The 13,936-nt window shown below is 39.3% G+C and overlaps 1 protein-coding gene across 2 annotated transcripts in view; it reads right to left on the bottom strand.

Annotated features, from left to right (window-relative positions):
• Window positions 1-561: 561 nt before the first annotated feature.
• Window positions 562-13,936, bottom strand: part of LOC101736163 (histone-lysine N-methyltransferase, H3 lysine-79 specific) — a 30,647-nt gene continuing 17,272 nt past the window's right edge. For both annotated transcript variants that reach the window (XM_004933504.5, XM_012696694.4), the window contains exons 3-10: window positions 10,708-10,881; window positions 9,913-10,088; window positions 9,407-9,476; window positions 8,502-8,616; window positions 7,401-7,507; window positions 6,582-6,676; window positions 6,042-6,108; window positions 562-4,904 (exon numbers count right to left, since the gene is read on the bottom strand). In XM_004933504.5, the coding sequence (XP_004933561.2) occupies window positions 4,098-4,904; window positions 6,042-6,108; window positions 6,582-6,676; window positions 7,401-7,507; window positions 8,502-8,616; window positions 9,407-9,476; window positions 9,913-10,088; window positions 10,708-10,881 (1,611 nt within the window). In that variant the 3' untranslated portion in view covers window positions 562-4,097. The remainder of the gene's footprint in view (window positions 4,905-6,041; window positions 6,109-6,581; window positions 6,677-7,400; window positions 7,508-8,501; window positions 8,617-9,406; window positions 9,477-9,912; window positions 10,089-10,707; window positions 10,882-13,936) is intronic.

Genomic DNA, 13,936 nt, shown 5'->3' with positions numbered 1-13,936 from the left:
TTACCTCTTAGTCGAAGCCCGAGTTAACGTTCGTATCGGCTCTCCTACTAAACTTATAAACCGCGTATCAAGAATCGATGGCACTACAACTAATTGTTACTTGGCCTTAATATATTGACGAAGACAACCAGAATAAACACAATACCTATTTAAAACTATAGCGGAAGTAGGCTTAATATACTAATAGTACTTTTTATCTGGTACTTTTTCACTGGTGGTAGGACCTCTTGTGAGTCCGCACGGGTAGGTACCACCGCCCCGCCTATTTCTGCCGTGAAGCAGTCATGCGTTTCGGTCTGAAGGGTGGGGTAGCCGTTGTAACTATACTGAGATCTTAGAACTTATATCTCAAGGTGGGTGGCGCATTTACATTGTAGATGTCTATGGGCTCCAGTAACCACTTAACACCAAGTGGGCTGTGAGCTCGTCCACCCACCTAAACAATAAAAAAAAATTTAAAAAAATTCGATTTCAAACTATAGTCGCCCTGTACAATACTCTTCATGAACACACAACACGTGGGGATGGCTCGAGATATTGCCGTTTCAATAAAAACAAATCTTATAAATAGCCATTATTTATTTATGAATAAAAAACATTACGTAACTATTGAATTTAAAAAAAAAAACAAAAAACGTGCTCTTAACAAATTCGACGTGTTCTTATAAAATAATAAATAGCTTATTATATAATCGCATGCAATCTCCATTTTAACGAAAACAAATTTCATTCAATTCCATTACGAGTTAACATAATAATGAGACTAAGAAGCCGTCTCCGGCTATCACCCTCCCTAGACAATCCCGACAATGCACACCACAGCGGTCCATGGACGTCAGCAACGCCCTGCCTATTTACGAACATTATTGTGCCGCACATATTGAGGTATATCTGAAAAGTTTATAACACCAATAACGCCAGTGTTACGTGGAGAATAGATAAGAGATATTTCTGACAATATGCAGCCGGGATAAAGCAGGCTCATTAGACAATAGAATACAAATCCAAGAATTTCTTACATTATACTGAATAATATATTGCGATTTTTAACAAAACAGGTAAGTGTGCTATATCTCTGCCCGATGAGATATAGTACCTACCTACATTTGTTAGACAAAATAAACTGGATTTATATTCGCTCACCCTGATAGAGAAAAAAACGGTGTACCGTCACCAAAACAAGGTATATTGACAGCCGTTAGCACTCCTGAACATTAAGCACATATTCACGTAACGTTAAGTGCGGTACGATAATGACGCCTAGAGCTCATGCCTCAAGGGTTGTCATTGAAATGTCTATTAGCTCCGATAGCCACTTATAATCGGACGAGCCGCGAACTTGTACGCAGCGGACCAATAAAAATTAAGTTAACTTGTAACGGAACTAAAATTATTATCATTAATAACATTTTCATCAGATAACAATGTACTTATTATTACATATATATATAAACAATGCTATAAACAAAATAAGTATATCTTAAGTTCTAATCTCACTTTCATCTAAACATTTACAGTCTTTGATATTATATAAATAATGTGCGCTTAAAATAACTTCAGAATAAGTTTAAGGACGCAAAATATTCTCATTAATAAAAATTTATTATAAAAGCTAGATTACAATTTTAATATTGAATTCAAAACGAAACAAAATTATTTATGATAATATATAAATATAAATAAAAAATATTAATAATGTCATTAATAAATTTGAATGCATTAATATAATTAATCGGAAACAGATTAATTTTTTTGGCACTGCTGTTTGAAAAAGATACATTTGTTTGCACACCAAAAAAACTATGGTTTTCAAAATTACAATTATCTTAGTATAGAATATTATTATAGTATTTAACAGACTCGTAACAAAAGATACTTTATGAACGTGGATGAAAATTGAAAATAAGCTTATGAAATGTCCTTGCGAACAAAGTCTGTAAGTACTGGGTGTTAGGAGACAGCCTCCGAAAACGAAGACAGTCGATAGTACTAATGACGCCTTTGATGATGGGACGGAAAAAAAAATACTCTTCGTATATACTGTGTTACTTATAATATTTTGTATTCAAGTTTAACAATATTTGCTATGTGTATGTGCATTACAACAATTCTCATGTTGTATTTGTTATTTTAGCTGTTCTACACACGCTCATCACTTTTAATTATTATTCTCATAATCCTCTCGCAGGTCTGCTGGAAGAGATTTCTTAAAGAAATAAGCAGCGCCTTTGTACATAATTTTCCTATATCTCTGTACTATGTCTTCTTTTTTGTGTGTACATAAATAAATAAGATTCTGATTTTAAAAAAAATTAACGTTTTATTAGCATTCTCTACATTCCAACATGTTAGTACAGCTAAATGAAACAATAGATTCATAACAAAAAAACATTACCTTACTAAAAAAAAACCAGCAATGAAACACAAAATCAAAAACACCTGATGCTCGGGTCAACGAACGCGCGATCTCACAAATACTTATTGACAACATTTGTCTAAATAACTCCATCATCAAAGGTGTCATTAGTAATATCGTCTTTTATCTTTTTCGGAAAAGGTCTCTTAACATCCAGTATATTAGGTAGAGGTAATGCAAAAATTTATTTAATTAATTAAAATACTAATTTTGAATACTACATTATAAGTAGTGTACTACATTTAAGGCGTTACCCTCTTAAATAAGTGGCTTTTGTTTTAATTCAAACATAGTACTGTAGGCGCGCTAGTTCATGTCCATCCTGAGGAATGCGGTAGTGCTGTGACCTAGTTAATTATGGTAATGTCGATAATAACTACCGATTTAGTCAACAGCTGTCAATTTGGTTTAATGTAACTTAAGGTAATTTTGCAATTTATGAGATAAAATAAATGTGATAAGTCATTACTTGTTTATTTCTAATAGAGAAAAATATTTTTTAAATTCCAATTCAATCACTATCAAATGAAAAGACAACCAATAGATCAGAGTCGGAATCAGTATGTATCTTTTTTCAGTAGGTTTTTTTCTATCTGAACTTGTTGGAAGCGGAGTAGTCATGGTTAAATAACACAATAGCTATAGCTTAAATTATGATATCGATAATCGCGCGTCACAACCGTCAGAACAACACTCGACGTCAGGCGAATGCGGGGAGGCGGGCGAAGGTGGGGCGAGCTGCCCCCCGCGCGTCGCCTCTGGACCCGATCGACATGAACTCGCGCGCATACAGTAACTATACTACAAAAGTCGCCTGTAAATATGTTTGTATTAATTGACTTGTAGAATAACACAAAGGTCGTCCAACATTCATAAAGAGACTTGACGAATACAATAATAATATTAATTACGGCCACTTCTAAAGAGATTCTGTGACGTTTTGTGACGTCACAATAATAGAATGTGAATTAAAAAAAAAAAGAAGCTAACATTCAAATTAGCCGGGCAAATTGAATTATTAATCGATTCTAAAATATAATCGATTTGAAAATAAAATCGATTTTATATTTTATACGCTATATACTCTATAATAGAACTATTATTATGCACCAATAATATTGCTTTCGCCTTTATTCGCGTAGAAGCAAAGCTCGGAAGTACATTCGTCATATTTTGTTCTTTTTTAACCTTTTTTTTACCTTTCGTGTATTTAACGGCTTCATTTTACCAAATCTCAACGCTCTAAAGCCAAATATATATTCATTTTATCAGCTCGATGCTAAGTGAATTTTATCTATTTTGTGTTATAATTAAAAATAATCAGTCTAATTCCAGGGTGTCATTACTTCGATTGGAAATTTCGAATGTAACGAAGTTAATATATAACTTTTTTTTAATGCTTAGTTGGGTAGACGAGCTCACCGCCCAGCTAGTTTTAAGTGGTTACTGGAGCCCGTAGACATCTACGACGTAAATGCGCCACCCACCTTGAGATAAAGTTCTAAGGTCTCAAGTATAGTTACAACGGCTGCCCCGCCTTTCAAACCGAATCGCATTACTGCTTCACGGCAGAAATAGGCGGGGCCGTGGTACCTACCCGCGCGGACTCACAAGAGGTCCTACCACCAGTAAATTATGATTTCGTTATTATAATCGCGCGTGTAGAACGCACAGTAGAAAATCAATTCCCGTTGGATATTTTCCTTGCGAATGTATTCATAGCGTCTTCTTTGTTCAGCATCCCGTCTAGCTTCATCTGTTCGAGCTGAAGCTGACGCCTGATGGAGCCCAGCTGCGTCAGGATGCTGATATTCCTCCCATCACCCTTCGACAAGGACTTCAGTACATTAGTCTGCGAGACAGGCACTTGCCATTTAGCTTCAACTTTCTTCATGGCATCGCTCAAATTGTTGTTGCTCTCGTTTGAATCGTAACTCTTAGGGACGTGCCTCAAAACCGGTATCGGTAAATCGATACTCGAACCATTATCGGTTTTGTTGTGTTGCGTTTGCTTTTTATATGACGTGTTCTTGTGTATTAATATCTCTTGAGGATCTCTCGCGTTTTCGTGGTGGATGCGATTCAAATCGATCTTACTCTTATTCGATGTTGACGCGAAATCGATATTGTAGCGATTCGATTTTCGATTCGTATCGAATTCGGCGACCTCTCTGATCGCCTGCCCGTAGTCAACAGTGGGTTCTTTGGGAGATCCTCGACTGAAATTGTCGTTAAAATTCAAATTACGCCTCAGGTAAGCGTCCACGTCGTAGTCTGGTGAGAAAATCGAATTCGCCGGTATATTAGTAGAGTAGGGCTTCCTATCCGCGGGACACACAGATCTAGTTGGCGGATCGCTTCTAGATGTGACAGCGTTTCTTTTCGTGTCCGTTCTCGTTCTAGCGACGAACAGATTATGCTTCTCTATATCTATGTCGTTCTGTAGATCTGTTATTTTCCTGTGATATTCATCGGTGTTCTGTTTTGCCTAAAAATCGGAATTTTTTTAATTATTAATTAGCTTTCTAAGTAACAATATATTGATGGTTTATTATTCAAATCAGTATAAGCTATTAGTTGAATGAGTGAACGTATTCACCTATTATTATACTTTTAAATACTTTAAAACCGCGATATGCTTCGTGATACAAAGTGGCTGGGCAGTATTCTAAATATGTCCTACCACAAATAATGTTTGATTCTAGTGATTGTAAACATTAGAAACAGAAGGTCCAAAGATCTCGACTATTACTTTAGATACCTCTGTCAACCTAGTCAACCTCTGTAATATGTTGTGACTACATATAATCAAAATTATTTTTACAGTTTAATTTTGTCTTTTTTTCTTGTTGTCATTGTATGATTTCGAACGATTCGAATACATTACTTTTGTTGTCGTGCCAACTATAGTTTTACTTAAGTGGATGATTCGTGTTATGACCGGTTTTATAAACAATTCGTAGTATTCAATTTAACAATACTAGTGGTAATTGGTAGGACGTCTTGTGAGTCTGCACGGGTAAGTACTGTAGTGTGCAGCACGCCTAACCTTATATTTGTAACTGCACACACTAAATTATAACAGTACTAGCTGCCCGCCCTCGCTTCGCTTCGGAAGCTGTAATTTATTATTGATTTCTCCACTATTTAATGGATGTTATTATACATATAAACATTCCTCTTCAATCACTCTATCTATTAAAAAAAAACCGCATCAAAATCCGTTGCGTAGTTTTAAAGATTTGAGCATACTTAGGGATATAGGGACAGAGAAAGTGACTTTGTTTTATACTATATAGTGATTACACGAATTGTCGACTTGAACACTTCTCTTTTATTTTGCCTACATCACTCTAATACAGTACCACCACCCCGCCTATATCTGCCGTGAAGCAGTAATGCGTTTCGGTTTGAAGGACGGGGCAGCCGTTGTAACTATACTGAGGCCTTAGAATTCATATCTCAAGGTGGGTGGCGCATTCACGTTGTAGCTGTCTATGGGCTCCAGTAACCACTCAGCACCAGGTGGGCTGTGAGCTCGTTGATATTGAATCCCGCATTTCTTCTTAGGATGTTATTTCTAATGGTTGCTGATGTGTAAGTATAGAGTTGAGGGTGTACTGACGGCGGCGGCGGCCCGCAGCGCGCGCAGCTGCTCCTCCAGACGACGCAGCTCGGCTTGCTCCAACAACCTGCCACCAGAACAACTCTCCTATTAATAATATATGATGATAATAATAATATAATAATAATAATTTATTTATTTCTCTCTTAAAGGTATAGTACAAATACAAATGAAAATTAACCTTATAATTTATTTTGTAAGCCTTCGAAAGATCTGAAGTCTGTACTAGGTTCAAAGACCTGTATTACTGATCTCCAGGCTCCCTCCTTCTAAAGATAGATTAGGTTGGGTTAAGTCGTGAACAGATGCTGCGGACTAGTGTTGAGAGATCATTAGGTGTTATCATTTAAGGTCATTATGCGTGTGTGTGGTCTGACTCTGATGATAATAGTATAGTATTATCATCAGAGTATATAGACATCATATCGAGATAGGGCATCCGCCGTGAGACATGAGACATGGGACATGAGATCTCTGGCCGCAATGCCCAAATGCTTTTCGACAAAAAACCTACTGATTATTTTCGAAAAAAAAAATTACTTTTCTCTGTTTTTCCTCTCTTCTTTGATCCTCTGCTGCTCTTGTATCTGACGCTTCAGCTCCAGCCGGTAGCGCTGCCGACGCGCCTCCGCTTCCTGCCGACAAGAATACAACTCTTCAGACAAGTAGGAAATGTTAGCTTAGTTAGTTAGTTATTTTTTAAATTAATTGTCTTCATTTCATTTCACTCCATAATATCATTTTTCATAAAAATATGAATAATATAAATTAAAATAAGACATGACTTAAAGGTCTCAGTTACGAGGTCATAACATCTCTTAAAAAAAAAAAGATTAAATATTGCATCGTTTAGTTTTCTCGAGTGATATTATGTGCGATATTTTATCTAACAATGTCTCCCGCCGCTTAGGCGAACTATTAAACAACCCAAAGTGCTTCGTACCCCTATACAAATTCATTAAAAACACAGTGATTTAATATAAATAATGTGAAATGAAGTGATGAAGAAACACAAATACTGATTTGACTTAAAGGACTTTTTTCCCAAGCCAGTAAAATTTATTAAAAAAAAATATTGATTAAATATTGTTTGTCTTTAATAATATTTGTCTAAAGTGTAGTTTTGGTGAAATCTGTGACTATAGAAGCATAATAGTCTTTGACAATAGAATCACAACAGTGAACCTTATAATTTCAACTAATTATAGTCGAATTTCGACTATCGGGGGACCACTAGTAAGTTGAACTATGTCAAAATGTCTGCGTGGAAAAGTGTCAGAGTCGCTACACTTCCCTATCGGTCCCGGGACCGCGCCGGACAAATGTGACGTGACGTCATTTTAGAAATCAATTGATCACCTTCTCGGCTTGCGCGTTCCTCAGCTGTATCGCGTCCGCGTCGAGTATGGACGGCGTGCGGTGCTGTCCGGGGGCTCGTTCAGCGCGGTTCGATTTCACGCACTCCTCTGAAAATCAACAATAATCTTGTATATATAAAATGAATTGCTGTTCGTTAGTCTCGCTAAAGCCCGAGAACGGCTGGACCGATTTGGCTAATTCTGGTCTTGAATTATTTGTGGAAGTCCAGAGAAGGTTTAAAAGGTAGATAGATAACTATAAAATTCTCGGAATTAAATAAAAATAACAATTTTGTTTTCCCTTTGATGTGTCCCCCGTCGGACGCATTTCTTTTGCTTGTTTTAAGTTTATTTTATACAAAAGTTTAGGTATATTATTTATCGATTGAGGCACTACGAAGTCTGCCGGGTCAGCTAGTTCTCTATAAAATTTGCTATCAGTTTAACATTCCACATTCGTATTCCCAGACCAAGTCGTGCGCTTAGTGCGAGTGTTTTAACGTTCTCGATAGCGTAAAAGTTAACTCGAGTTTATATGGAGTTGGAACGTTTGCCTAAGTTTGCCGCTAGGGGCGCTGTTCCAACTGCATAATTTGAGTTAACTTTTACGCTATCGAGAACGTTAAAAAACTCGCACTAAGCACATTGGTGGTTAGCTATAAATTCCGCATCGGAGTGCGGTACAAAACCAACATACCGTCGCTGTCAAACCAAAATCTGCTATGTGCAAAAACTCTATTTTGAATTAACGAGTAAAAATATTTTCGTATAAAATTTTATATGAAGGTGAATTTTTAAGAACTATATCAAATGAAAGCTATAGATAAATATTAAAGCTATAGACACATAACAGTTTTTTTTATACGTTAAATAGGGCTGTGATATATAAGAAAAGGTCAAAAATAAATAATCTCAAAAAGTGCACATAGCAGATATTGGTTTGACAACGACGATACACAAAATACAACAACTTAATTTTGTATAGAGTTGAAACAGCGCCCCTAGCGGCAAACATAAGGAACCTGTTCTAACTCCACACAGGAGATCTTGGCGCGGAACTGGTACTGACAGGTCGTTGAACTATTATATAGATTTGTTTTACCGTCACAGTCCCCAGGGCTGGGGGGGGCGGGCCAGGGGGACGCGCGGGGGGCGGGGCCGCGCGCCGTGCGGGGGGACAGCTCCCTCTCTGCCTCCGTCAGCTGACATCCCGAAAGCTACAACGAAAAATTTCATTAATAACCAGCGAAATCCAATCGTTTGTTACAATCGCATTGGTGTTGGGGTAGGTACCACCACCCTACATCCGGGTTGTCACCAGTGCGGACATCCGGATGATGACGCTCAGCACGCACTCGAAGCGTGTCCGCGTTGGGAGCACCCGCGGCGAGATTTCATCGCGGTGCTGGGGAGGGACCTCTCCTTGCGGGCTGTCATTGCCCGCATGTTAGAGGACGAGAGTTCGTGGGAGGCCATGGCCAGATTTTGCGACCTGGTCATGGCGTTCCGCGAGGCTGAGGAGCGCGAAAGGGAGTAGAATCCCTCTTCGGCTCCTCAGCGAAGAAGGCGGGGTGGGCGACGCGGTCACGATGCTCCCGTTAATCTCCCGTAGGGACTGTTGGGTACTGGGTGCAGGGGCGCCCGGTGCTCTGCTGTCGGTTCCGTGTTGAGGCGGCGCAAGGTGGCTCCTATGCGCCACTCACGGTGTCTCCCGAGACGACGTCCTGCGGGATCTTCCCGGGGATTGGCTCCCGTCCTATTGTCAGGCTGATTTACTCTTGCTTCGAACCCCATTAATAATGAATCTGTAATACTTTTAAAATAGAGAAGCGATTTGTGTGAAAAACGAAAATTTCAAAATTTTGAGTTAGAGTAGTGTTCATTGGAGGCATCGATTTGATCCGGTGGTAAGCTCAGCTCTGCTCTTGCTAGAGTGGATGTTAGCAACTTCTCGAGCTGAGATCTGAAGCCGGAGCAATTTTAATTAGACTCTTAGTAAAAACTCACCCGACACAGCTCCGCGCTGTCGGTCTGCACGGCCACCGATAACGGCTCCGCAGCCCCGACCTCCGCCCTCCTGACGGGTAGTAACATAACATCAAGCGTCAATTAGTATGAGACGCGTACAGTACCCGCCGATAAATATCGCACATCGACTCGTAAAGAGAGCACGAAACACCGACGAGCGTGACATCGGCAGGTGTGAGAGAGATAGCGCTCTACGAAGCCGAAATTAGCCGATCGTCTCTTCTCATAAAGTCGATGTGCAATATCTATCGACGGGCATTGTATTTTGTTCATTCTGGAATTGACTTAAATACTAAAATTACACAAAAGAATTTAGGTTATTCTAAATAATTTATTTTAAGAAAGAATACAAAAAACACTGATATTTTCTTCAGAGGCCAGATAGTCTTGGAGGTGGAGGTTGAGGTTGAGGTGGAGATGGAGGATTGGAGGACATTTCTTTGGACAGTTTGGGATGTCACAGCGAAATAAAATAATATACTCACTTATTACAATTAACATTTTTGGGGATGGCATTAACGCTCGCTCTACGTTTAGGGCTGTTCTCCCTCTCTATCTCTAGTCGCAGTCTTTCTTTCTCTTCTCGCGCTCTGTCTTTCTCCTCTCGCTCACGGCGTTCCCTTTCCGCTTGCTCTTTGGCTTCTTTTTTCTTTTTGGCTTGCTGACGTCACGGTAAAGAGACTTAATTTAATTATTATATTTAAATATCGACTTTAATCAGTAGGGAATTCTATGTGGTACATGTATAGAAATGACTTGATAATTTTATGAAGTTTCCTCAACTCCCAACTAGGGTCTCTAGATAAATAGAGTCAAAGCTAGACGTTAAGTCGATTTGCGACGAGACGATAAGACGAGACCCGCGCGGCTAGTTTTTTTTATTATTGCTTAGACCGGTGGACGACAGCCCACCTGGTGTTAAGTGGTTACTGGAGCCCATAGAAATCTACAACGTAAATACCACCACCCACCTTGAGATATGAGTTGTAAGGTCTCAGTTTTTACAGTACAACGGCTGCCCCACTCTTCAAACTGAAACGCATTACTGTTTCACGGCAGAAATAGGCGGGATGGTGGTACCTATCCGTGCGGACTCACAAGACGTCCTACCACCAGTAATTACGCAAATTATAGTTAGCCAGCTCCCTGATCCCTGAAAACCGAGAACTCGGCCTCATCTCTTGACGGTGGCGACACACGCTTCGTGACAGCTAGGGACGCGAATACGATTATCGATAATACTAAAAACCGATTACGTCATAAAAATATAAACGAGATACCTCATCGAGATATTCCCGGTACTGCTGCTGGCGTATCTTCCGGAGCGTGTTCCTCCGACGCTCGTACTCGCCGAGGCCGAGCAGGGCGTCCCCGGTGTGCCTCTCGGCCCGGATCAGAGGATTATTTGGGGAGTACTCGCCGGCTTTTAGCATCACCGGTAGACCGAGGTAACGCTGGAAAACCAGGAGCTTACGTTGTTAAAAGCTGAACACATCACCAATAGCAAACACAAGGAACAATTAGTCATTAGGTACTGTGGTCCTAAGGTGACGATAAATCATTATTTTCTTGCCCTTGTACTCCCAGTCACCTGGGGTGACCAACGTGTTTTCTCCTACCATACTCCTCTATTACATACCATGCGGGCGGGATGAATATAGCGTAATTCTTTATTTTACTTCACAATCACTTCGTACACGTCTTTCTAAAACTTTTCCTTTTTCTTCCTACCCTCTCTAACCTTAAACTGCTATCTCTTTCTGAATCTGAATTCTAATAGAATGTTGTCATTGCAACAGGCACAAAAGAAATATCCAAAAAAAAAAAGAAAAACCTTAATAAAAATAACACTCCCCACATATTATTTATTCGCTCACTTCCACTATATATATACTCTTTGTTTATTTTCAAACTTTTCTTATTATTTACAGCCCGTAATCAAATTGAGAATAGATTAATATTATTTGTCTATAGTTTAATCTTGGCGATATCTGCGATTATGAAAGTATAATAAATAATCTTTGACGAATAGAAACATAATAATGTTCAAACATATAATTTCAATTAGTTATAGTCGAATTTCGACTACTTATTTTTCTACAGGAGAAAATAGCCCGATCCCTACCTGCACGGCAGGCGGGGTATGTGGGAGTTTGTTCGTGTTGGACGTTTCAGTCATTTTTATATTTTAACTAGCTGACCCGGCAGACTTCGTAGTGCCTCAATCGATAAATAAATGACCTAAACTTTATTTAATTCCGAGCATTTTCATATTTATCTACCTTTTAAACCTTCTCTGGACTTCGACAAATAATTCAATACCGAAATTAGCCAAATCGGTCCAGCTGTTCTCGAGTTTTAGCGAGATTAACGAACAGCAATTCATTTTTATATATAGATAAACAAAGATAATAACTATGTTTTATTACTTAGATCCACGTCATCTCGGATCCTCCCGATCCACTAACGGTGCTTTTAGGTACTTCAAGCACCGGTACCGTTCTCGTCGAACCCGTCGCTTGCGACGAAGGGCTCGACGAGTAAATTAACTCTTAGACACAGCCCACTGAGTTTCTCGCCGGATCTTCTCAGTGGGTCGCGTTTCCGATCCGGTGGTAAATTCTGCGAAGCACGGCTCTTGCTAGGGTTCGTGTTAGCATCGTCATCAGGTTTAAGCCCCGTGAGCTCACCTACTAGCCACGGTTACGCTGAAATAGCCCCTAAGGCTATCAGCTTAGGTAGGAAAAAAAAAAAACTTAGATCACACATTTGATCCTTCTTCAGCGTCCATCCTGAATGTTACATTGATTTCAGCGGTGCCAGTGTACTATAAACAGAGTTGAACCTCACTAAAAACTCCTGCCGCCCACAGCCGGCGCCCTACCCCGGACCGGGCTGAAACCTAGTGGGAGTTATTGAGACGGCGGGACAGTGTTTACGCAGAGCATATTACATCCATCTAGTAAAACATAATTGTTCAATGTTTGCATGACTCGAAACATTCGATCGCACGCTTCGTAATGTCTCAATTAATTATGTTGTCATTGTAACGCGATAATTTCTAATTTGTTAGTTGTTAACGTACGCGTCGGTGCGTTGAAAAGCGCGTGTTTCGTTTCTAGTTATACATCTCAACTAATATTCTGATCAGAGGATGTTATGCGTAATGATTTTGTATTCTGTGTTCACTATCCGTAAGGCTGGTTGTTGAATGTTTTTTTTTTATAATTGCATTCGACTTGGCCCGCCAGACGTTTCATGGATAATAGCATGGTGGTACCTACCCGTGCGGACTGACAAGAGGTCCTACCACCAGTAATTACGCAAATTATAATTTTGCGGGTTTGATTTTTATTACACGATGTTATTCCTTCACCGTGGAAGTCAATCGTGAACATTTAATGAAAATATAATGATTTAACTGCACAAGACCGATTTACAAACTCCCGGGACATTAGAAGTTTTAGCGTGTAAGCAATCAAAAAACTAATTTCAAAGTTAGCGAACTAAACACGCAAACCGTTTTGGTTAAGCTAGCGTGAGAGGGTTTCCCTTTGCACGAAGACATTAAAGTAGAACGAAAAAAAAAAAGAAAAAAAAAAGCTTGTTCCAGTTAGATACTTTTTTTTTTTAAATAGCTCGCAAGGACATCGCCGTCGCGTCTGCTTCTACCGCGAACCGACCTCAATGTGGGACAGCTCCTTTATCCGATACAGCTTCGGTTTCAACGTAATGTCTCAAAGAGGATGACGGAATTAATGTTGTGACGTCATTGTGCTCCTGTACCAACCAGAGCAACCATGTTCAATCAAGGGCAAAAGTTTTGGAAGCATAAGATCGGATGTCCAAATTGATTCGAATTAAACATTCCTAATTTATATGGTTCTTATCTTGAGCATTAATTTTACTATAATATTATTTTATTATTGACATATTTTTTTAAATATTTTTTAACATTTCGAATACTCCACAGTTTTCGTGGTCACGAATGATAGAGCTGTTTTTCTTTTTTCATTTTGATAGAATGTGTGTGTATTTAATATAGTGTTAATATAGTAAATAAAATAAAATACTTTTTTATTACCTATGTTGATAGCCTTGAAAGGCTATTTCAGCTTCTTGACTCGTAGGTGAGCTCACGGGGCTCAAACCGGAGTATTGCTAACACTGGCCCTAGCAAGAGTAGTGCTTCGCAGAATCTACCACCGGATCCGAAACGCGACCCACTAAGAAGATCCGGCTAGAAACTCAGTGGGCTCCGTCAATGGGTTAATTCACTTGTCGAGCCCTTCGTCGCAAGCGACGGGTTCGACGAGGACGGTGACCGGTGCTTGAGGTACCTAAAAGCACCGTTAATGGATCGGGAGGATCCGTAATGACGCGTTTAGGGCAACGTCGACTGTTTACCATTCGGTCTACAGGATCGGGTATGAAATAAAATATGTTTACATTCCTTTGCACACAAAACTACTTAATCAATACGTTACGTCAACTATGTATAACAATAGA

Source organism: Bombyx mori, chromosome 28 (assembly GCF_030269925.1).
Source record: "Bombyx mori chromosome 28, ASM3026992v2".
Classification (NCBI taxonomy): Eukaryota; Metazoa; Arthropoda; class Insecta; order Lepidoptera; family Bombycidae; genus Bombyx; species Bombyx mori.
This window is presented reverse-complemented; position numbering and strand designations above follow the sequence as displayed.